At 36.1% G+C, this 16,585-nt stretch overlaps 2 protein-coding genes across 3 annotated transcripts; both read left to right on the top strand.

Annotated features, from left to right (window-relative positions):
- Positions 1-6,357: 6,357 nt before the first annotated feature.
- Positions 6,358-11,764, top strand: ALN (allantoinase). 2 transcript variants are annotated; one of them, XM_086672147.1, is made up of 16 exons: positions 6,358-6,512; positions 7,305-7,398; positions 7,744-7,864; positions 7,995-8,068; positions 8,183-8,259; positions 8,471-8,507; positions 8,596-8,681; positions 8,860-8,919; positions 9,207-9,355; positions 9,640-9,766; positions 9,923-10,078; positions 10,175-10,285; positions 10,480-10,590; positions 10,792-10,890; positions 11,137-11,285; positions 11,417-11,764. In XM_086672147.1, the coding sequence occupies exons 1-15, from the start codon at positions 6,429-6,431 to the stop codon at positions 11,263-11,265; spliced, it is 1,515 nt and encodes a 504-aa protein (XP_086528273.1). In that variant the 5' UTR covers positions 6,358-6,428; the 3' UTR covers positions 11,266-11,285; positions 11,417-11,764. The 2 variants fall into 2 exon arrangements, with proteins under 2 accessions (XP_086528273.1, XP_086528274.1); XM_086672148.1 differs by having other exon boundaries at positions 6,358-6,729; positions 6,848-7,398.
- Positions 11,765-12,173: 409 nt separating this feature from the next.
- Positions 12,174-16,327, top strand: LOC147552035 (DNA mismatch repair protein MutS, type 2). Its single transcript, XM_086671167.1, has 5 exons — positions 12,174-13,252; positions 13,544-14,438; positions 14,536-15,060; positions 15,169-15,627; positions 15,999-16,327. Exons 1-5 carry the CDS (start codon positions 12,774-12,776, stop codon positions 16,299-16,301), a joined length of 2,661 nt encoding a protein of 886 aa, XP_086527293.1. The 5' UTR covers positions 12,174-12,773; the 3' UTR covers positions 16,302-16,327.
- The last annotated feature ends 258 nt before the right edge of the window (positions 16,328-16,585 follow it).

Genomic DNA, 16,585 nt, shown 5'->3' with positions numbered 1-16,585 from the left:
GAAAGGTGTGAAAACCGGAATAGGGATATTTGGTTTCACATCAATTTGGCCCAGACCAGTGCAACATATCCAGTGTTACCGCCACACGGCCAAAATGTCGTAAGCGGGCGGGTTTATTAACATCAGAGATAGTGACTCCCAGTCTGAGATAGTGAATAAAGTCTGAGACTGAACAGTTTGATATCGTTGGGAACTCTTGGAGTGACTAGACTTATAGCGTAAGCATCTTCTTCTTAGATTGGCCAGTCCGATAGACCATTCAGACTAGCCAGTGTGATACATCATTCAGGTTGCGGACTCTGAGAGCTTGTTTATGCTCTCAAACAGGACAATCCGAGAGCAGAGATATATTAGGGTCTAACAGAACTTGTTGGTTAAAGTCGATCAACCCAAGTCAATAGGTATGTGTACCAGCTTATAACACTTTGGGTGGGTGTTGCTATTTAGATTGGAGCATAGGCCCAAAATCTATCTAGGTTCTGAAAATGGGTCGGAAATTAGTTCAATTGAATGTCTACAAGTGTGTGACCCCACATGATTATCCTTCGAACACTTACATTTTTGTAAAATCTCGTGCAACTCCCCTCCATCCAAAACAACACCATACAATCGCCCCACTTTATCTTGTAGGCATCTGTTCTTCTCATATTCTTCAACCGTCCTGTACCCCTTTTCCTCCCCAAAAAAAAAGAAACATGTCTATTGCCTTAATTTGTTGAGAATGAATTGAATATCGCTTCACGTTCTCTCTCAAGTGCTAGTATTTTTTATGCATTTTTTTTATAATTTTTGTTGCCTTAATTGGTGGAGTAAAAGCCTATATTTTCTCTCTCAAGTAAAAAAGAAAATGTTCAAGTAAAAGAGCGATAAAGAAAACACAACTTGTCAAAATTTTCTCCCCATCAGTCTAGGGAAGATAGTGGGCAGCATTCCACTACTTGTTTTTGTAAGAAATTTTCTCCCCATCAGTCTAAGGAAGATAGTGGGCAGCATTCCACTACTTGTCAAAATTTTGCCATATAAAATAAAACAAAAACTATTCTTTCTCATTTTACTGCCCTAATCGTATAGACAAATATGCTGATTTTAAATAACTCAAAAAGGGTTTCTTTTGTTATTTTATACCTATGTGCTTAACATTATTCATGCTTTGTTTTTTAACGTCTTACGGTATTATCACGGGTGACTTCCACCACCTCAATTATTTATGTTATGAAATTTGTATGATCAAGGTTTCAATCAGTTTCTTTCAACAAAAAAAAAAAGTTTAAATCAGTTAAAAAACCAAAAAGAATAGGGTTGATATCTCAATTTTTGGACAAACACAATAGTTAAATTATTGTGGTATATATATATATATATGCTTGGAAGCAGACCCTTTGTTGGGACCACTTTTCACTAATTTGGGTTGGTTCACTCATTGAGTCGACGAGCTCTACGCACGATTATGTTCGCATTCTTAGATTGTTTTAATATAAAGCTAAAATTTGTTGAAGATGCTAAAGAGTCCAAAGCTCAACAACATACTAAAGAGCCTAAAACTCAACTATCTTCTTTTATTTATATTTTTTTTTTGTTGACGTCTTGTACTTATAATTTAATAACCCAAATCAATAACCATGAATTTCACCTCCTTCTAAGAATTGAACTTCGGACTTCCAAAATCAGTAGCGTGTGGTGGGGGGTGCCAGCAGTGCACCCGCACTGGGCCCCTCCACCACATGGGCCCTCAAGCATGTTTGTAGCTTGTCCTTGTCTTACTATCACTTAAAGGCCCCACGGAACTCAAGGCCATGGACCCGTGAGCTGGTGATATGGTTCTTTCACCTCCCTAGCCCATCAACGCCCAAAGTCACTCTCTCTCTTACCTACATTAATTGACTGGTGACATTGTTTGGACTTAATTATTACTTAATCCTTTCTTTATATCCAAATTTATATTTTTAGGCTTTGCAAAAATTTCAATGGATTAACTAAAATGGTTTATTATCTAGAGGTAATCTCCAATTAAAATTTATTAATTCATATTTCACTCTTTTAAAATCTTAGTTCACCCAATCCTATAATGATTAGAGATTTTCAATTTATTAGTTTAAAGAATAGTTTAATTTACTTATATATTGTTCAGAAATTCTTAACTAATTTTATATAAAATCTCTAACATTGAGATTATTGATTGTTTCCTAACATAAAAGGTTTAGGGTTTAGGGTCTCATGAGAAATTTTGCACCGGGCCTCTAAACTTACAGCCACGCCACTGTCCAAAATTTTAGAGTTTATATCAACATTATCAACCGCTTGAGCAACACTACATGAGATTTCCGTAAAGTAGAGAATGTGTTAATTAGCCTATTCTAAACAGAAAATAAAAGTTACTGCTTTGGGGAAACAAAAAAATTTGTAGGGTAGAAACGTCTGGGCAAGAACCTTTTTTTTTTTCCCCAAACCTCACGACCTCGTATTCTCTTCACTCCAACGAAGTCGTCAACAAACTTCCATCGTAAACGAACTAAAAAAATTTCTTCTTCTTCATCCTCTCGTAGCACCATCACCACGAGACGACACCACCACCTTCGGTTCTCTCTCCCCATGCATCCTCCTCCACCCCCTCCTCATCCTCTCTCTAGTTCCCCTTCGCCAGCAAGAACCCGACAAAGAGGACCATTCGTCTTCACGAAGGATTTCTACATCAGAAACCATATGTGGTTTCCCTTCGCCGTCAAGGACCCGACGAAGGGGAACTAGACAGTGAGAGGTTGAGAGAGATCAGTAGAGAAATCAGGAAAGAGTGATGATGGTGGTCACCAATCAATGGTGGTGGTAGTGGGGGATGAAGAAACAACTAAGAAATGGTCGGGGCGAGAGCGGGCACCCAACCCACCACCCTTTCCATCAATAGGGTCTGGACTAGACTGACCCATCTTGCTCGGGCCAGCCCACCTGAAATGGGTGCTCTGACCTCACTCTACACCATCACCCTTGCTCTTGGACTGGCTCTTGAGGTTCATGAACCACTAATAAATGACTGTACATTCTGATGGGAGGAAACGACTTTTCTATTTTCCACTAAACGAAAGGCCCCAATAACATTGGAGGGTGAGCCAAACACGGTATGGGCCACAAAAAGTAAGCCATCAGATTACTTCAGTATCCTCGCATTTTTAAATGGTCTAACTCCATCATAAGGACAATTTAGTAATTTCAAACTAGATTCCAAATAGGTGGAAATTTCTGGTAAAAAAAGGTAAGATACGGTTGGCGAAAAGAATCTTTAGTGGAATCTGTTTGTAACTCCAACTTGACTAATAAAGACAAAGATGATTTGAGCATGGGGAAAGAAACTTCACTATGTTCAACTTTTTGTATATAACTCAAATTTCTAAGGGTCTGTTTGTTTAACCGAGGAAATTGCCAAACTGAATTGCCTTTTGTTTGAATTCATAAAGAGGCGGAATTGGAAATTTTGTTGGAAAGTGATGGTTCTCATAGGCTAATTTCGTTGAAGAAAATATATTACTAATAACGAAGATCGTGATTACAATACATATTAAAAACAAGGTTTGGAATATAATTTGTGTGATTTAATTGTTCTGTGTACTTCATTTATTCCAATTGTGTTAGACTTTAAAATTTTCTTCACGACTTCCAAAAAGTCTATGTTTTTACCCGTTTAATATTTTTGTTTGGAATTTACATTTTTTTTTTCTAAACTTTGGTTACTTGGTTACACCTAGGTGTTACCACATCGAAAAAGTAAACTAACAAGAAGTTCCTATGCCTTATATCTTATAAACCAATAGAAACGTAAGTCAGTATAGTCATACGACAATACAACTTGGAGTTTTGCTTTTTAACTATTCGAAACAATAAGGTATAGTAGTAATAAATATCAATTATTAATTAAACTAGTCGTGTTTCCCGACACTGCTCCTGTTATCATGTCATAATTATCTCTTTTTTATCATCATAGTCCCATTTTCAACAAAAAAAATCATCATAATCCCAAACAATACTTTATACAAAATCCAAAGATTCTTTTTCTTGGTGTTTGTCGGACACTATTAACAAACTAAATGTATAACTTCCCATAAGTTTCTTTGAAAAAAGAATTATTATCTATATGACTCCCCTGATTTATGAACAATTTCCTGCTTAACTCTGGAGGGATCTCGAATAAAGAAATTTGGAGTTGTCAGAAGAAGAAAAAAAATTACAACGAAGTAGCGATAGAATCTGTTAATAGCAAAATGAAAGGGCAAAGAACGACCCTTGAAGTGGAAGTGAAAGAGCGGGCAAGGAAAACTACAACCTTTGTAGAAATTTTCCGCAAAAGCCGACAGAGTATAACATTGTCAATCACATTCAGAAATATACAAATCCTTAGGGGACTATAAGAGTACGCCAGACAATACCAATGTTTGTCGAGTTCAATGCAATGGACTGAGGTTTGGTATTGAAACCAAAGAATTAGCTTTATTCTCCCAAACCCCCAAATCACAACAAGAATTAGAGTCTTATTTAACTTCTTCTTCTCAAATCCTAAAGATATCACCCTAAAAGTTGGATTCTAAAGATCATAAATTTATAATAACAATGAACCATATTATTTTCTCCAATGGGTAAAGTTGGATTTAGTCCATTTGGATCGAGTAAATATATTTGCTATTGTACATGGACTGAATTTGAAATCAACACTTATAGTTCTATACGTAAAAGGAGTGAAATCCACAAAATAATAAGTTTAAACTCTACTTTGCTTCATTATAATTAAAAATAAAATATGTAACTTGCCAACTCTCCTTCAATTTATTATAAAATTATTATAAATAAAAAGCTAACAATAATAAATTCAATATTAAGGAGAAAGCTTATTTTCCGGTCACCCCTTTATTACATTGTGATCATAACATCTAACACATTAAAAGAAATACGATTGGTGGGACACAATTTTATGCGTTCCTAGTCATATGTTTTACTGAAGTACTGGTGCATTAGCTATTTGGGGCTGACCAATAGGTGGTGGAACATATACAGACTTGCCGACACAGTCTTTCGCACACGTAAAAGAGCATTTCAGCTCGGCAAAGAAACCCTCATGTGGGCAACAACCTTTGATTGGAGTGGTAAGATGTATAATCTTCCACCTAGAGGTCAAGGGTTCGAGAGACACGTTGAACAATTCAAAAAAAAAAAACCGTCATGTGTAGCAATACAAAATTACAAATGGAGAAGCAAACCTTAAAACAATCTCCATAATTTGGTGAACTTTGCCCAATACACAAACCAAATACAATCACCAAATAACTAGCATTCCCCTTACACTTCTTCCTTCCGTTTCTTTTTTTTTCTCCAAGTTATCTTTAGCTAATAGATCTAAACCTTTCTCTCTCTCTTTACACTTTTGATGGATATATGATGTAGAAGATGTCTTATTTATAGGATTCAAAAACAATCTTCCCAACCTTCAGATGCAAATCTTACCAAGTTTAAAGTTTAATTTATTATTTCCAAGTTTAATTTATCTTCACATACTTAGTAATCAAAGTAGTAACATTATACTAGAGATGATGAATAACATGCAGATTTATCCAATGATATTTCGATATTTGCAAAATCCATCAGATTTGAGCGGTGATGATGCATTGATGCATGACATTTGTAAGAACTCTGATGATATTAGAAGTGAGAATGATGAATAAGGTAATCAATGCGGTAGATCTCAGAAAAGGATAAGACTTTTTAGATGAATTTGATATGGACTAAGTCTAACTTCAAGAAATTGAGAAAAGATTTAGAGAGGGTACAACAGAAAGTTTAGAGTGATGAAAATTAGGAAAGACAAAGATAGAGCAGAGAGAATATTTACAAAAGACTAGATCAATTATTTTTTAGAATAACATTATGTGGAGAAAAAGTTTTGACAGTTAACGGATGAAAACTTTTACCAAGGGGTTCAAATGGATATTTCTCGTAAATTTGGGGGTTAGGCGGGAAACTAGTCCTAAACTAGAGGGTCACTAGTGAAATAACCCAAAAGCCAAAAGACCTTTCCTCCCACTAAACTCAACTCCTACCACCAAACACGCCCTCTCATTGATTGGCTTACTAATTTAACGAATCTCGAGGAAATTGCGTGGATCTCAATTTTAGATTGTAAAGTGGAAGAAACAAGCCAAAAGTTGAACCTCATTATATACAGAGTATCCAATTGGCTCGCTTCCCGCTTACTACGCTGAACCGTAAGTAACTGATACAGGAGACAGAAAGATCAGTTCTAGAGAGAGAAAATAATAGCATTTTAGAGAGAGAAAGAGAGTTCATTTCCTTATTAAAAGAGGGTGATTAGAGTGTAAAAAAGGAGTGGAAGGAGCTGCTCTAGAGCCTTGAGTGGAGAAGATAGAGAGAGAGAGAGAGAGTGAGTTGGAGAGATGGATTTTCTAGGATGGAGAGTCTTTCCTCTGCTTTCTCTTCTCGCCTCTTTCTTACTCCTCTACATCAAAACATCCTCCAAGGTCTCTCTAACTCTTTCTTACTTTCTCTCTCTATCTATACATCTTATTCTGTCTTCTTGTTAATTTCTTCATCAAAATGTTAGAGAACAAGAAAAACTAGGCAAATTCTAGGTAGAAATGTTAAGTGACTTCCATGATTAGTGGTTCAATCAATCAGAATCATCATAAACACATATCACGACAACGCACATAAGATTTATGTCTTGAGTCTGTCTAGGTAGACTCTGGGTAGAAATCTTATGATGCTTGCCAAGGTTAGTGGGTCACTGAATCAGAATCGTCAGAAACACAAATCACAGGAAGTCACATAAGATTTCTGTCTAGAGTCTGCCTAGTTTTTATTGTTCTCTAACATTTTTTTTGATTTCTTATTACTTCACAAGATGAAATCTCTAATATGCTGAAAATTTTCTTGTATCACCTGTTTAATTCATGAAATTTGCATTTTATGATCTAACAAGGATGTATTCTTTCATAAAAACTTCATCCAGTTTCTCTGATTTAGATTACTCCGGTTTTTTTTTTTTCAATTTCCTTGTATTTTTGACTCCTTTTTTAGTTATTAATTCATGATATTTTTCATTGATTTAAAACCTCTTTTTGTTATATTTAATTTCTTAGTTACTTCAAATGCTTGAAATCACTGTTTTCTTTTGAATCTATGCATGATGAGTAAATACACCTAAATATTCACTGAGAAAAAGAAGAGTTTGGAGTGACCTAATTGATTCTGTTAGAAATTTTTGTATTGTTGTGGTTTGAGTTTCTAATACATAATTTGTTATCTGGCAGCCATCAAATAGTCATTGTAGTCTTCTCCCATACGACCGTTTTTGGATTGCCAGCAGTAACATAGTAACACCTGATGGTGTCATTTCTGGTGCAGGTTTGTTAATGGGAACTTGAATTTATGCATGTTTGAGTAAAACCTAGATCTCTTTTCATTTCTGTATGAAAAAACCATTCTCGAAAACTCGTATATCGAGAAATGAAGTACCCCTTGATTGGAGACAAAAAAAAGATTAATCTTTTCCAAAATTCGTTCATATAGGTTTTTTTTTTCTGGAAAGGTAATATAGTATTCGTGTGTCTCTAACCCGAGACCTAGAGGATGGAAACCAACTCGGTAACCACTCCAACAAAGGGTTATTGACACCTATGTAGGTTATGTTGGTTGAGATTGTTTATATTCTAATTGCTTTGTTTATTTCTCTAAATCTGTTAATGACAGTCGAGATACGGGGTGGAAACATAGCCTCGGTGGTTCAAAGGGAGTATCAAAGCTTGAAATTTAAAGGCAGAAATGTGGTTGATTATGGCGATGCTGTTGTCATGCCCGGTTTGATAGACGTGTGAGATTGAAACCCCATGCTATTGTTTATTGATCAATTTAAAATCCTTAGGATTTCTGAGAGAAACCCACTAATGTCACGGAACTAAATAGATGTATGTTTGTTTACTGAATTCGTTTATCGATGGCAGGCACGCACATCTTGATGAACCTGGAAGAGCCGAATGGGAAGGATTTTCTTCAGGGACTAAAGCAGCAGCTGCTGGTAGATTTTCCTGCAAATTTACCCTTCATTAAAATTAGATGTCCTTTTGTGGCCAAAAATTTGGAACTGTGAAAGATATATTGTAGCATATGATGTAAAATGTTGCTTTTACAGGTGGTATTACGACATTGATAGACATGCCTCTAAATAGTGAACCCTCAACCGTGTCTGAAGAAACATTAAAACTCAAGGTTGGCATGGTTCATCCATTATTTTCTTCATTATTCTGCTACACAAATATTTGATTTTTTTTTCAGTTTTAGTTTTTCGTAATAATTTCTTTTTAAATGTCAATTTGTAATAGTTATATAGTTTCATTCTCATTGTTTTGTTGCGGATTTATTTTCGTAGTTATTTCGGCTGAACTAAAAGATTTTTCATTTCCACTTTCTCATGGGATAGGTTGATGCTGCAGAAGATAAAATCTATGTTGATGTTGGTAAGAACTTCAGATTAAAATGTCTCAATAGTATTGATGACTATTGCAGTAATAGTAAGATAAAATCTCATATCTGTGTTACTAACAGGTTTCTGGGGAGGTCTAGTTCCTGATAATGCATTCAACAGAAGTGCTCTGGAAGGTCTATTGAAGGCTGGTGTTCTTGGTCTTAAGGTAACGATGCTAATAGCGTTATGGTCGTGTTTGAAATAATTACTTGTCAATAGCCTTGGCGTTATGCTCGTAATTTCACCTTGCTTGGGTTCTTCCATCTGATGTTTTTTTCCGCAATCATCTAAAGCTTCTATCCTCTACGATTGATGTTTTTTTGTTGTTTCTTGCTGTTGCGCAGTCTTTTATGTGCCCATCTGGAATCAACGACTTTCCTATGACAAATACGAGCCATATTAAGGTGAAATTTCTTTTTTTCTTTTAATTCCAGAGAACAGATCTTTATTATCAAACACTCTTTACGTTTTAATTGTCGTCTTCTCAATTTTAGTCATCTTTCTCATACATGTATGCAACTATGCAAGTGCCACATTTGTTTGAATATCTGCATTTCGTGTTTCATAATGTGATTTATGGCACGCATGTTGGATAACATAATGCCGTCTTCTCAAAAGCTTGGTGCTCAATTCGAAGTACCTATACCTATTCTTCTCATTATTCTTTACAGAAAATTATTTACTCTTGTAGGAGGGTTTGCATGTGTTGGCAAAGTATAAAAGACCTTTACTTGTACATGCTGAGATGCAACTGGATTCTGAAAGTGATGAGAAATCAGATGATGGTACAGATAACTCTCGATCTTACTCAACATATCTGAAGACCAGACCTGCCTCAATGTAAGATACTGCTTATCGATTTTTTTTCTGTAGCAAAATTTAAACACATGACTTTATCTCATTAACTTGAAGAAGTAGTTTTCATGTCCTGATCCGAAAAATCAAGCAGTGAAATGCAATAACTAAGTTTATGCTTTTGTGGGTTTAACTTTATCATCTAAACGGCGAATGCACACACTAAGTAGAACCCTCAAAGCAAAAAAAAAAAATATGGAACTTCTAATGATCTATATAGGTCTGAACTTTCTTTTTTATGAACTGAAGAGAGATCCCTTTTATATCAGGGAACAAGCAGCAATTAGAGAACTGCTAGAAGTAACAAAAGACACAAGAATTGGCGGTCCATCAGAAGGGTCTCACCTTCACATTGTTCATCTTTCAGATTCAAGTGTTTCCCTTGATATGATTAAGGTATATCCAACGGAACAACTTAAAAATCCTATATTTCCTTATCCGGATTCCTACTTGGTTTAGTGAAAAAGGAAAAGAAAATGCATAACAGTATTATTCGGCTATTTATTGTCACAATGTTAGTCATTTCATATGTAATTTATACACTCCATGCAGGGAGCAAAAAGAAGTGGAGACAGCATAACAGTTGAAACTTGTCCACACTATTTGGCATTTTCAGCCGAAGAGATTCCTGATGGGGATACCCGGTTCAAGTGTTCACCTCCCATTCGAGATTCGGAAAATAAAGAAAAATTATGGGATGCTATGATGGTACTTTTCAAACCCATAATGCTAATAGTAAACTATATTCCGACTTAATTAAAATTTCCACAATTGCTTACCACCACAAATTTCATGTTATTTCAGGACGGGGATATTGATATGTTAAGTTCTGATCATTCACCGACAGTACCAGAGCTTAAACTTTTCGGTGAAGGTGACTTTTTAAAGGCATGGGGTGGCATATCATCTTTGCAGGTTAGTGATTTTCCTCTTCCAGAGACTAAAAGAGAATGTAATTGTTTTCCAGTTCAAATACGCCGTTTGAAATCTAGTACAAGTAGAAGCAGGTGGGTACTAGGGTCGGTAAAATCCATAGTTATCGTTTATGATACGGAAAAAATCAATTTGTTTCTTGAAGACTAATTATTATTCGGCGCGAATTTATGCAGTATGTTCTCCCAGTGACATGGTCATATGGGCGAAAATATGGGATCACTTTGAATCAACTAGCTTCTTGGTGGAGTGAACGACCAGCTAAACTTGCAGGCCAAGAATTGAAGGTAATGTTCTCAATTTGGATTTTGACCTTTTCTGATAAACTTAAACACACAAGTAAGAGAAACATCTTATGTATACCAATTTGTTTGATATTAACACACATATATTCCCATACATTGATTCTACTTTTAATCCGATTTCTGTAGTACATTTTTAATCTGATACCAAATGTAGAATTTAACTAAAGTTGGGCCAAACTGCAGGGAGCTATTGCAAGTGGAAATCATGCAGATATTGTCGTATGGGAACCAAATACAGAGTTTGAACTCAACGACAATCACACTGCATACCATAAAAATCCTGTATGTTTTCTCTTCTTATCCTTTCTTAGTAGTTCGAATTTTACACCATCCAACTAGTGTTTATATGTAGATACTCTAGCTAAAAAAGTTCAATACGAACTACTTAACAAATGGCATATTGTTTCGAAACTAAACCATCATTGTAATATACCATAATATGACTTGGTCTAAGTACTTGGAATTCTTATGATTTCAAATGATATACTTGTCTTTTTGCTAATAATTTTCGAGTTTTTCTCCATGTAGAGTATCTCGGCCTACATAGGAACAAGATTATCAGGAAAAGTTTTGGCAACTTTTGTGAGAGGAAACCTTGTCTACAAAGAAGGGACTCATGCACCTGCAGCATGTGGTGTGCCAATCCTTGCAAAATAAAGTGGCGAAAACATTTATAGGTAATACTCCTATCCAATTCCCCATCGAAAATTTGATGTTGAAGTTGATAATATTGCACATTGACGTTTCTGTTTGTCGGTCGGATTTTTCATGAATGTGTTTCTGAACATGTTATTGCCTGTGTAAACAGGTTTAGCTGAAGATAGTGAAGCTAAATGGAGAAAGAATTGCTAGTCACTCCATCATGATCCAATAACATTGACTGTTCTGTTTGTCGGTCGGGCTTATCTTAAGACTTCATTAGAACTAATGAACTACCCAGTTCTTGTAAAATAATATTAGGTTATACTGGGGTTATAAACATTAGCAGGAGAAGCATTGTTTCTGGGTCTTGTATTATATAATTCATGGCCCCAGGAGAGAATTTAAAACTGACTTCTCCCTGTAAACTTCTCATATTAATGCTTTTAGTATATAATGTGAAGTTGCCAAGTTCATAATTGTTGAATAAAAATTAGAGTAAACTGATTTTGGATAATGTTATATACATTTTTCTCATTAAAAGTACTTTTAGTGGAATTGTACGTAACAAATATAGCAAAGAACAAGGGAACACAATCTCCTTTCTAGTAAAAAATACCGAGATCAATCTTACTTTGTAAATACCGTTAAATTCTCTTTGCAGCAGAGAGATGTAGCTTTGTCATAATCTCTCGACCTTCTCGTTGTTAAGTAGATTAAGCTCCTGACTATTTGCTTGTATATTGTTTCCTATATCTTTTTTCATTTGGAGTCTTTTATTAGTTTCATCCCTTGTTCAGATCGAGTGCCTACGGAATTGCAATTCTTCATTCCAAATGGTTCCGATACCTACTTAGACATACTTCTTTTGTGATACGAAAACTCCTGTTCTACTTTAATACCCAAGAAGTATGCGTTGGCCCAATATCTCACATATCAAATTCAATCATCGAGGTGTTTAAATCTATAAATCATAGTTCTGTCACTTCCCGTATAAATCAGATCGTCTACATTCAAACATAGTTCCCTTCCTTTCCAGCTTTTTGTCGACATACGACGCTATAAAGAGTGTCATCACGAAGATCAAACAAACAAAAAATTCAATAATGGAAGTAAGCAATCATATTAACACAAGAGATTTAGGTGGTTTGTCTGGTGAAACCTACTCTACGGAAAACAATGTCACGATAATTTTCACTATCACTAAACGACGAGATCCCATGACTTCACGAGTTTAAGAATGGTGTCCAACCACTGTACAGAATGGTTGTGGACGTTTTCTCTTACATCGATAACAACCCTTTATAAGACTAGTTGTTCGAATCGCAAACAAAAGAAGGAGAAAAAAAATGAAATATAGACTCTCCCCTCCAACCAAACTAGATAAAGATAGAAAACCCATTGACGAGAAACCAACAATCTAGAGAGGGAAAATTTAAAAAGTTCAGATAATTCTTTAAACAAATGTCTCCAAGAAGTTCAATGAAAACCCTAATTTCCATCCCCAATATTTAAATTCTTATAAAATGGAACTCTGTAATTGCTTCATATCCTTCAGAACCAAACCAAAGTTTCACCACTTCCGCATTCATGGAATCATCAGCAATTCAAAATCAAATTCTACTAAAACAACTAGGGTTAAGATTTCAGATGATTTGCAGAAGGAATCAGAGAAAATTCTGGAATGGAAATCAGTTTGTTCACAAGTATCTACCTTTACTTCTACTAGCATGGGTCAATCTCTTGCTATTAATGGAAATATTCGTTTTGGTAGAAACCGAGAAGAAAGTCAGAAACTTTTGAATCAAACAAAAGCTGCCATTCTTCTTCCTGAACCTCTTGATTTCTCTGGAATTGAAGATATAAAAGAGATTGTTAGTTCTTCTGTTGCTGGAGAATTGAGAACTGTTAGTGAACTTTGTGCTGTCAAGCGAACTCTTCGATCAGCCAGAGAGGTTTTGGAGCAGTTGGTTAGGGTTTCTGAAGATGAGAAATCTTCTTCTAGGTCTTTTTTTCTCCTTCTCTCTCTCTCTCTCTCTTTAGAATGATTTCTTATTCATATATTATTGCTCACTTCACTTGAATGAAATGACTTCTTTTAGTTTCTTATGCCAAAATATGAGACCTTTAATTCCTTGAAGCATTAGATTAGGTTGTTCTGATATATAATTTCATTCATGCCAATAGATTTAAGAAGATGGGTTTAATGCATTATCATAGATTGTAATATATCCATTGAGGTGAAACAAAAAAAGGGTTTCGTGGCGTTAAGTCTTTGTTGATTGGTATTTTGCAGGTACTCTCCTCTTCTTGAGATACTAGAGAATTGTAATTTCCTAACAGAATTGGAGCACAAAATCGAATTTTGTATTGATTGTAATCTATCAGTGATTCTTGATCGAGCTAGCGAGGATTTGGAAATAATTAGGTCAGAGAGGAAGAGAAACATGGAAAATCTAGAATCTTTGTTAAAGGATATATCAACTAAGATTTTTCAATCTGGGGGCATTGATAGTCCCTTGATTACCGAAAGGAGATCAAGGATGTGTGTTGGTATTAGGGCGTCTCATAAATCTTTGCTTCCAGATGGTATAGTTTTGAATTCTAGTAGTTCTGGAGCGACATACTTTATGGAACCTAGAGATGCAGTGGAGTTAAATAACATGGAAGTGCGATTATCGAACTCTGAAAGATCTGAGGAGATAGCCATTTTGAGTTTGCTCACGTCTGATATAGCAGAATCTGAATCAGAAATCTCGTATTTGTTGGAAAGAATTCTGGAATTGGATCTTGCTTCTGCTAGAGCTGCATATGCGAGATGGATTAACGGGGTGTGCCCAATTTTAGGTCAGGAGAGCTGTGAGCTAGTTGAATTAGAATCATCAGATAAGACTGAGAACTCTTTACTTGTAGATATTGAAGATATACGTCATCCTGTGCTGCTCGAGTCATCTCTTAGAAGTTTTTCTCCAGAAGCCGAGTCCAATTTCCCTGTACCAATTGACATTAAGATTGGGTGTGGGTCAAAGGTGGTTGTGATTTCAGGACCCAATACAGGAGGAAAAACTGCATCCATGAAGACGTTAGGGTTAGCATCTCTCATGTCCAAGGCTGGTATGTATTTGCCGGCTAAAAATTATCCCCGACTTCCATGGTTTGATCTTGTTCTAGCAGATATTGGGGATCACCAGGTAGTTGCTCATCTCATTTAAAGAAGAAAGAGATTATATAATATGTTTTACTGAGGCTATTTGGTTTTATTCTGAAATACTTGTGTTTCGATTGAAGTCTTTGGAGCAGAGTCTGTCCACTTTCAGCGGACACATTTCACGTATCAGAAAAATCTTGGAAGTTGCTTCTAAAGAATCTCTTGTTATGATTGATGAAATTGGAAGTGGGACAGATCCTTCAGAAGGTGTTGCACTTTCTGCCAGCATGCTGATGTATATCAAAGATCGAGTTAACCTAGCAGTAGTGACTACCCATTATGCAGATCTAAGTAACCTAAAAGAGACGGATGCTCGATTTCAGAATGCTGCAATGGAATTTTGTCTGGAGACTTTACAACCAACGTATCGTGTACTATGGGGAAGTACTGGTAATTCAAATGCTTTGAGTATTGCTAAATCAATTGGATTTAACCAAGATGTGCTTAATCGTGCACACGAGTGGGTCGATAGACTAAGGCCAGACAAGCAGAAGCTTCGAAAAGGTTTACTGTATCAATCGTTAATGGAAGAAAGAAACACTCTGGAAGCTCAATCGAGAAAAGCTGCATCCCTTCACTCGGAAGTTCTGGAAATTTATCGTGCGGTATGATCGTAAATTGGAGTTATTTACTTGAATCAAATAGACTTCTTAATCATATTATTTTTTTCATATCTCCGTTCTTTATATTTTTATGTCTTTTTTATTGTGAAGATCAAAGATGAAGCAGAAGATATCATTGGGAGTGAGGCAGCTCTAAAAGCAAAGGAAGCACAGAGGATCCAACACGAGCTAAAAACTGCTTTATCTCAGATAGATGATGTTGTTAAGGATTTTGAGAACCAACTCAATCTCAGGCACCGAGATGAATTGAAATTGCTCATTAGGAAATCAGAAGCTGCGATTTCATCAATAGTTGAAGCTCATCGTCTACCTGACAATTACTTTAAAGAGGAAAAAGAAGATAGTAGTTATGTACCTCAAATTGGAGAACAAGTTAATGTAAACGGATTAGGAGGTAAATTGGCTACTGTGCTCGAGGCACCTGAGGATGATGGAATGGTTTTAGTGCAATACGGTAAAATTAAGGTCCGAGTCAAGAAAAACAATATTCGTCCAGTTCCAACTAGTGAAACGAAGCCTGTAACTACCGTCACACTCCAAACAAGGCTTGTAAGTTGCAAAATTGTTACTCCAGAGCTTTTCAAAAGTAGGACATTCTAAGAGTTTCATAGCGGGCTTTGTCACGCCATGGGCCGCGACCCCACTGTGGACTGTGACCTTGTTGTCGGTCATGACCCCTCCAAGGTCTGTAAGGCCTTTGCAGGCCGTGACCCTCTTTGGGCAGTGACCCTCCACATGCCGTGTCTGTTTCTGGATGTGACACAACGATGTTGCAAAAAAGTTATGGTTCATGTCGTACTGTCACTAGGGATAAATAGGTCCGGCATAATTATTCGAAATGTTCATTCTGGTCTTCAATTGACTATGAAATATGAACTAGTATGAAAATTGATCAATTTGAGTTTTGATGCAAACTACAGGGCCAGCTAAGACGGACCTCAGTCCAGGAAAACTTAAACGAAGAGGTCCCTTACGGGCCAGCGATACAGACATCAAAGAACACAGTGGATCTACGTGGTATGCGCGTAGAAGAAGCTTCTCACTACCTCAACATCACTCTCTCATCAAGTCGACCAAAGGAGGTACTCTTTATCATTCATGGGATGGGAACTGGGGTAGTTAAGGAACGGACACTTGAGTTACTAAGTAAACATCCACGAGTAGCAAAATTTGAACAGGAAAGTCCTACAAACTATGGCTGTACAGTTGCTTATATGAAATGAAAAAAAGAAAACCCATTTTTGTTCCCCGATCTCTAGTTCAATCAACTACGATACTATTCTCATAGCGTCATTTTTTTTTTTAATACGGGTATCAATATCTGACACTAGTACAAAGCGTCTAAGAAACTCCAAAACATGGTACAACTGTTTACATGTATATTTTGTTGTCTTCATTATTGAGTCCATTTGTTTTAGTGTGATATTTTATGATCCGAACACGATTTTGTGCAAGTATCCCCACTGAAGTGACTGCAAGTATACAAATATAATCATATAAGACCCAA

Source organism: Eschscholzia californica, unplaced genomic scaffold (genome assembly GCF_041429995.1).
Source record: "Eschscholzia californica isolate CP2 unplaced genomic scaffold, dmEscCali1.0.p SCAF_3, whole genome shotgun sequence".
Lineage (NCBI taxonomy): Eukaryota > Viridiplantae > Streptophyta > Magnoliopsida > Ranunculales > Papaveraceae > Eschscholzia > Eschscholzia californica.
Note: the sequence above shows the minus strand (reverse complement) of the source record. Positions and strands in the feature narration are given on the sequence as shown.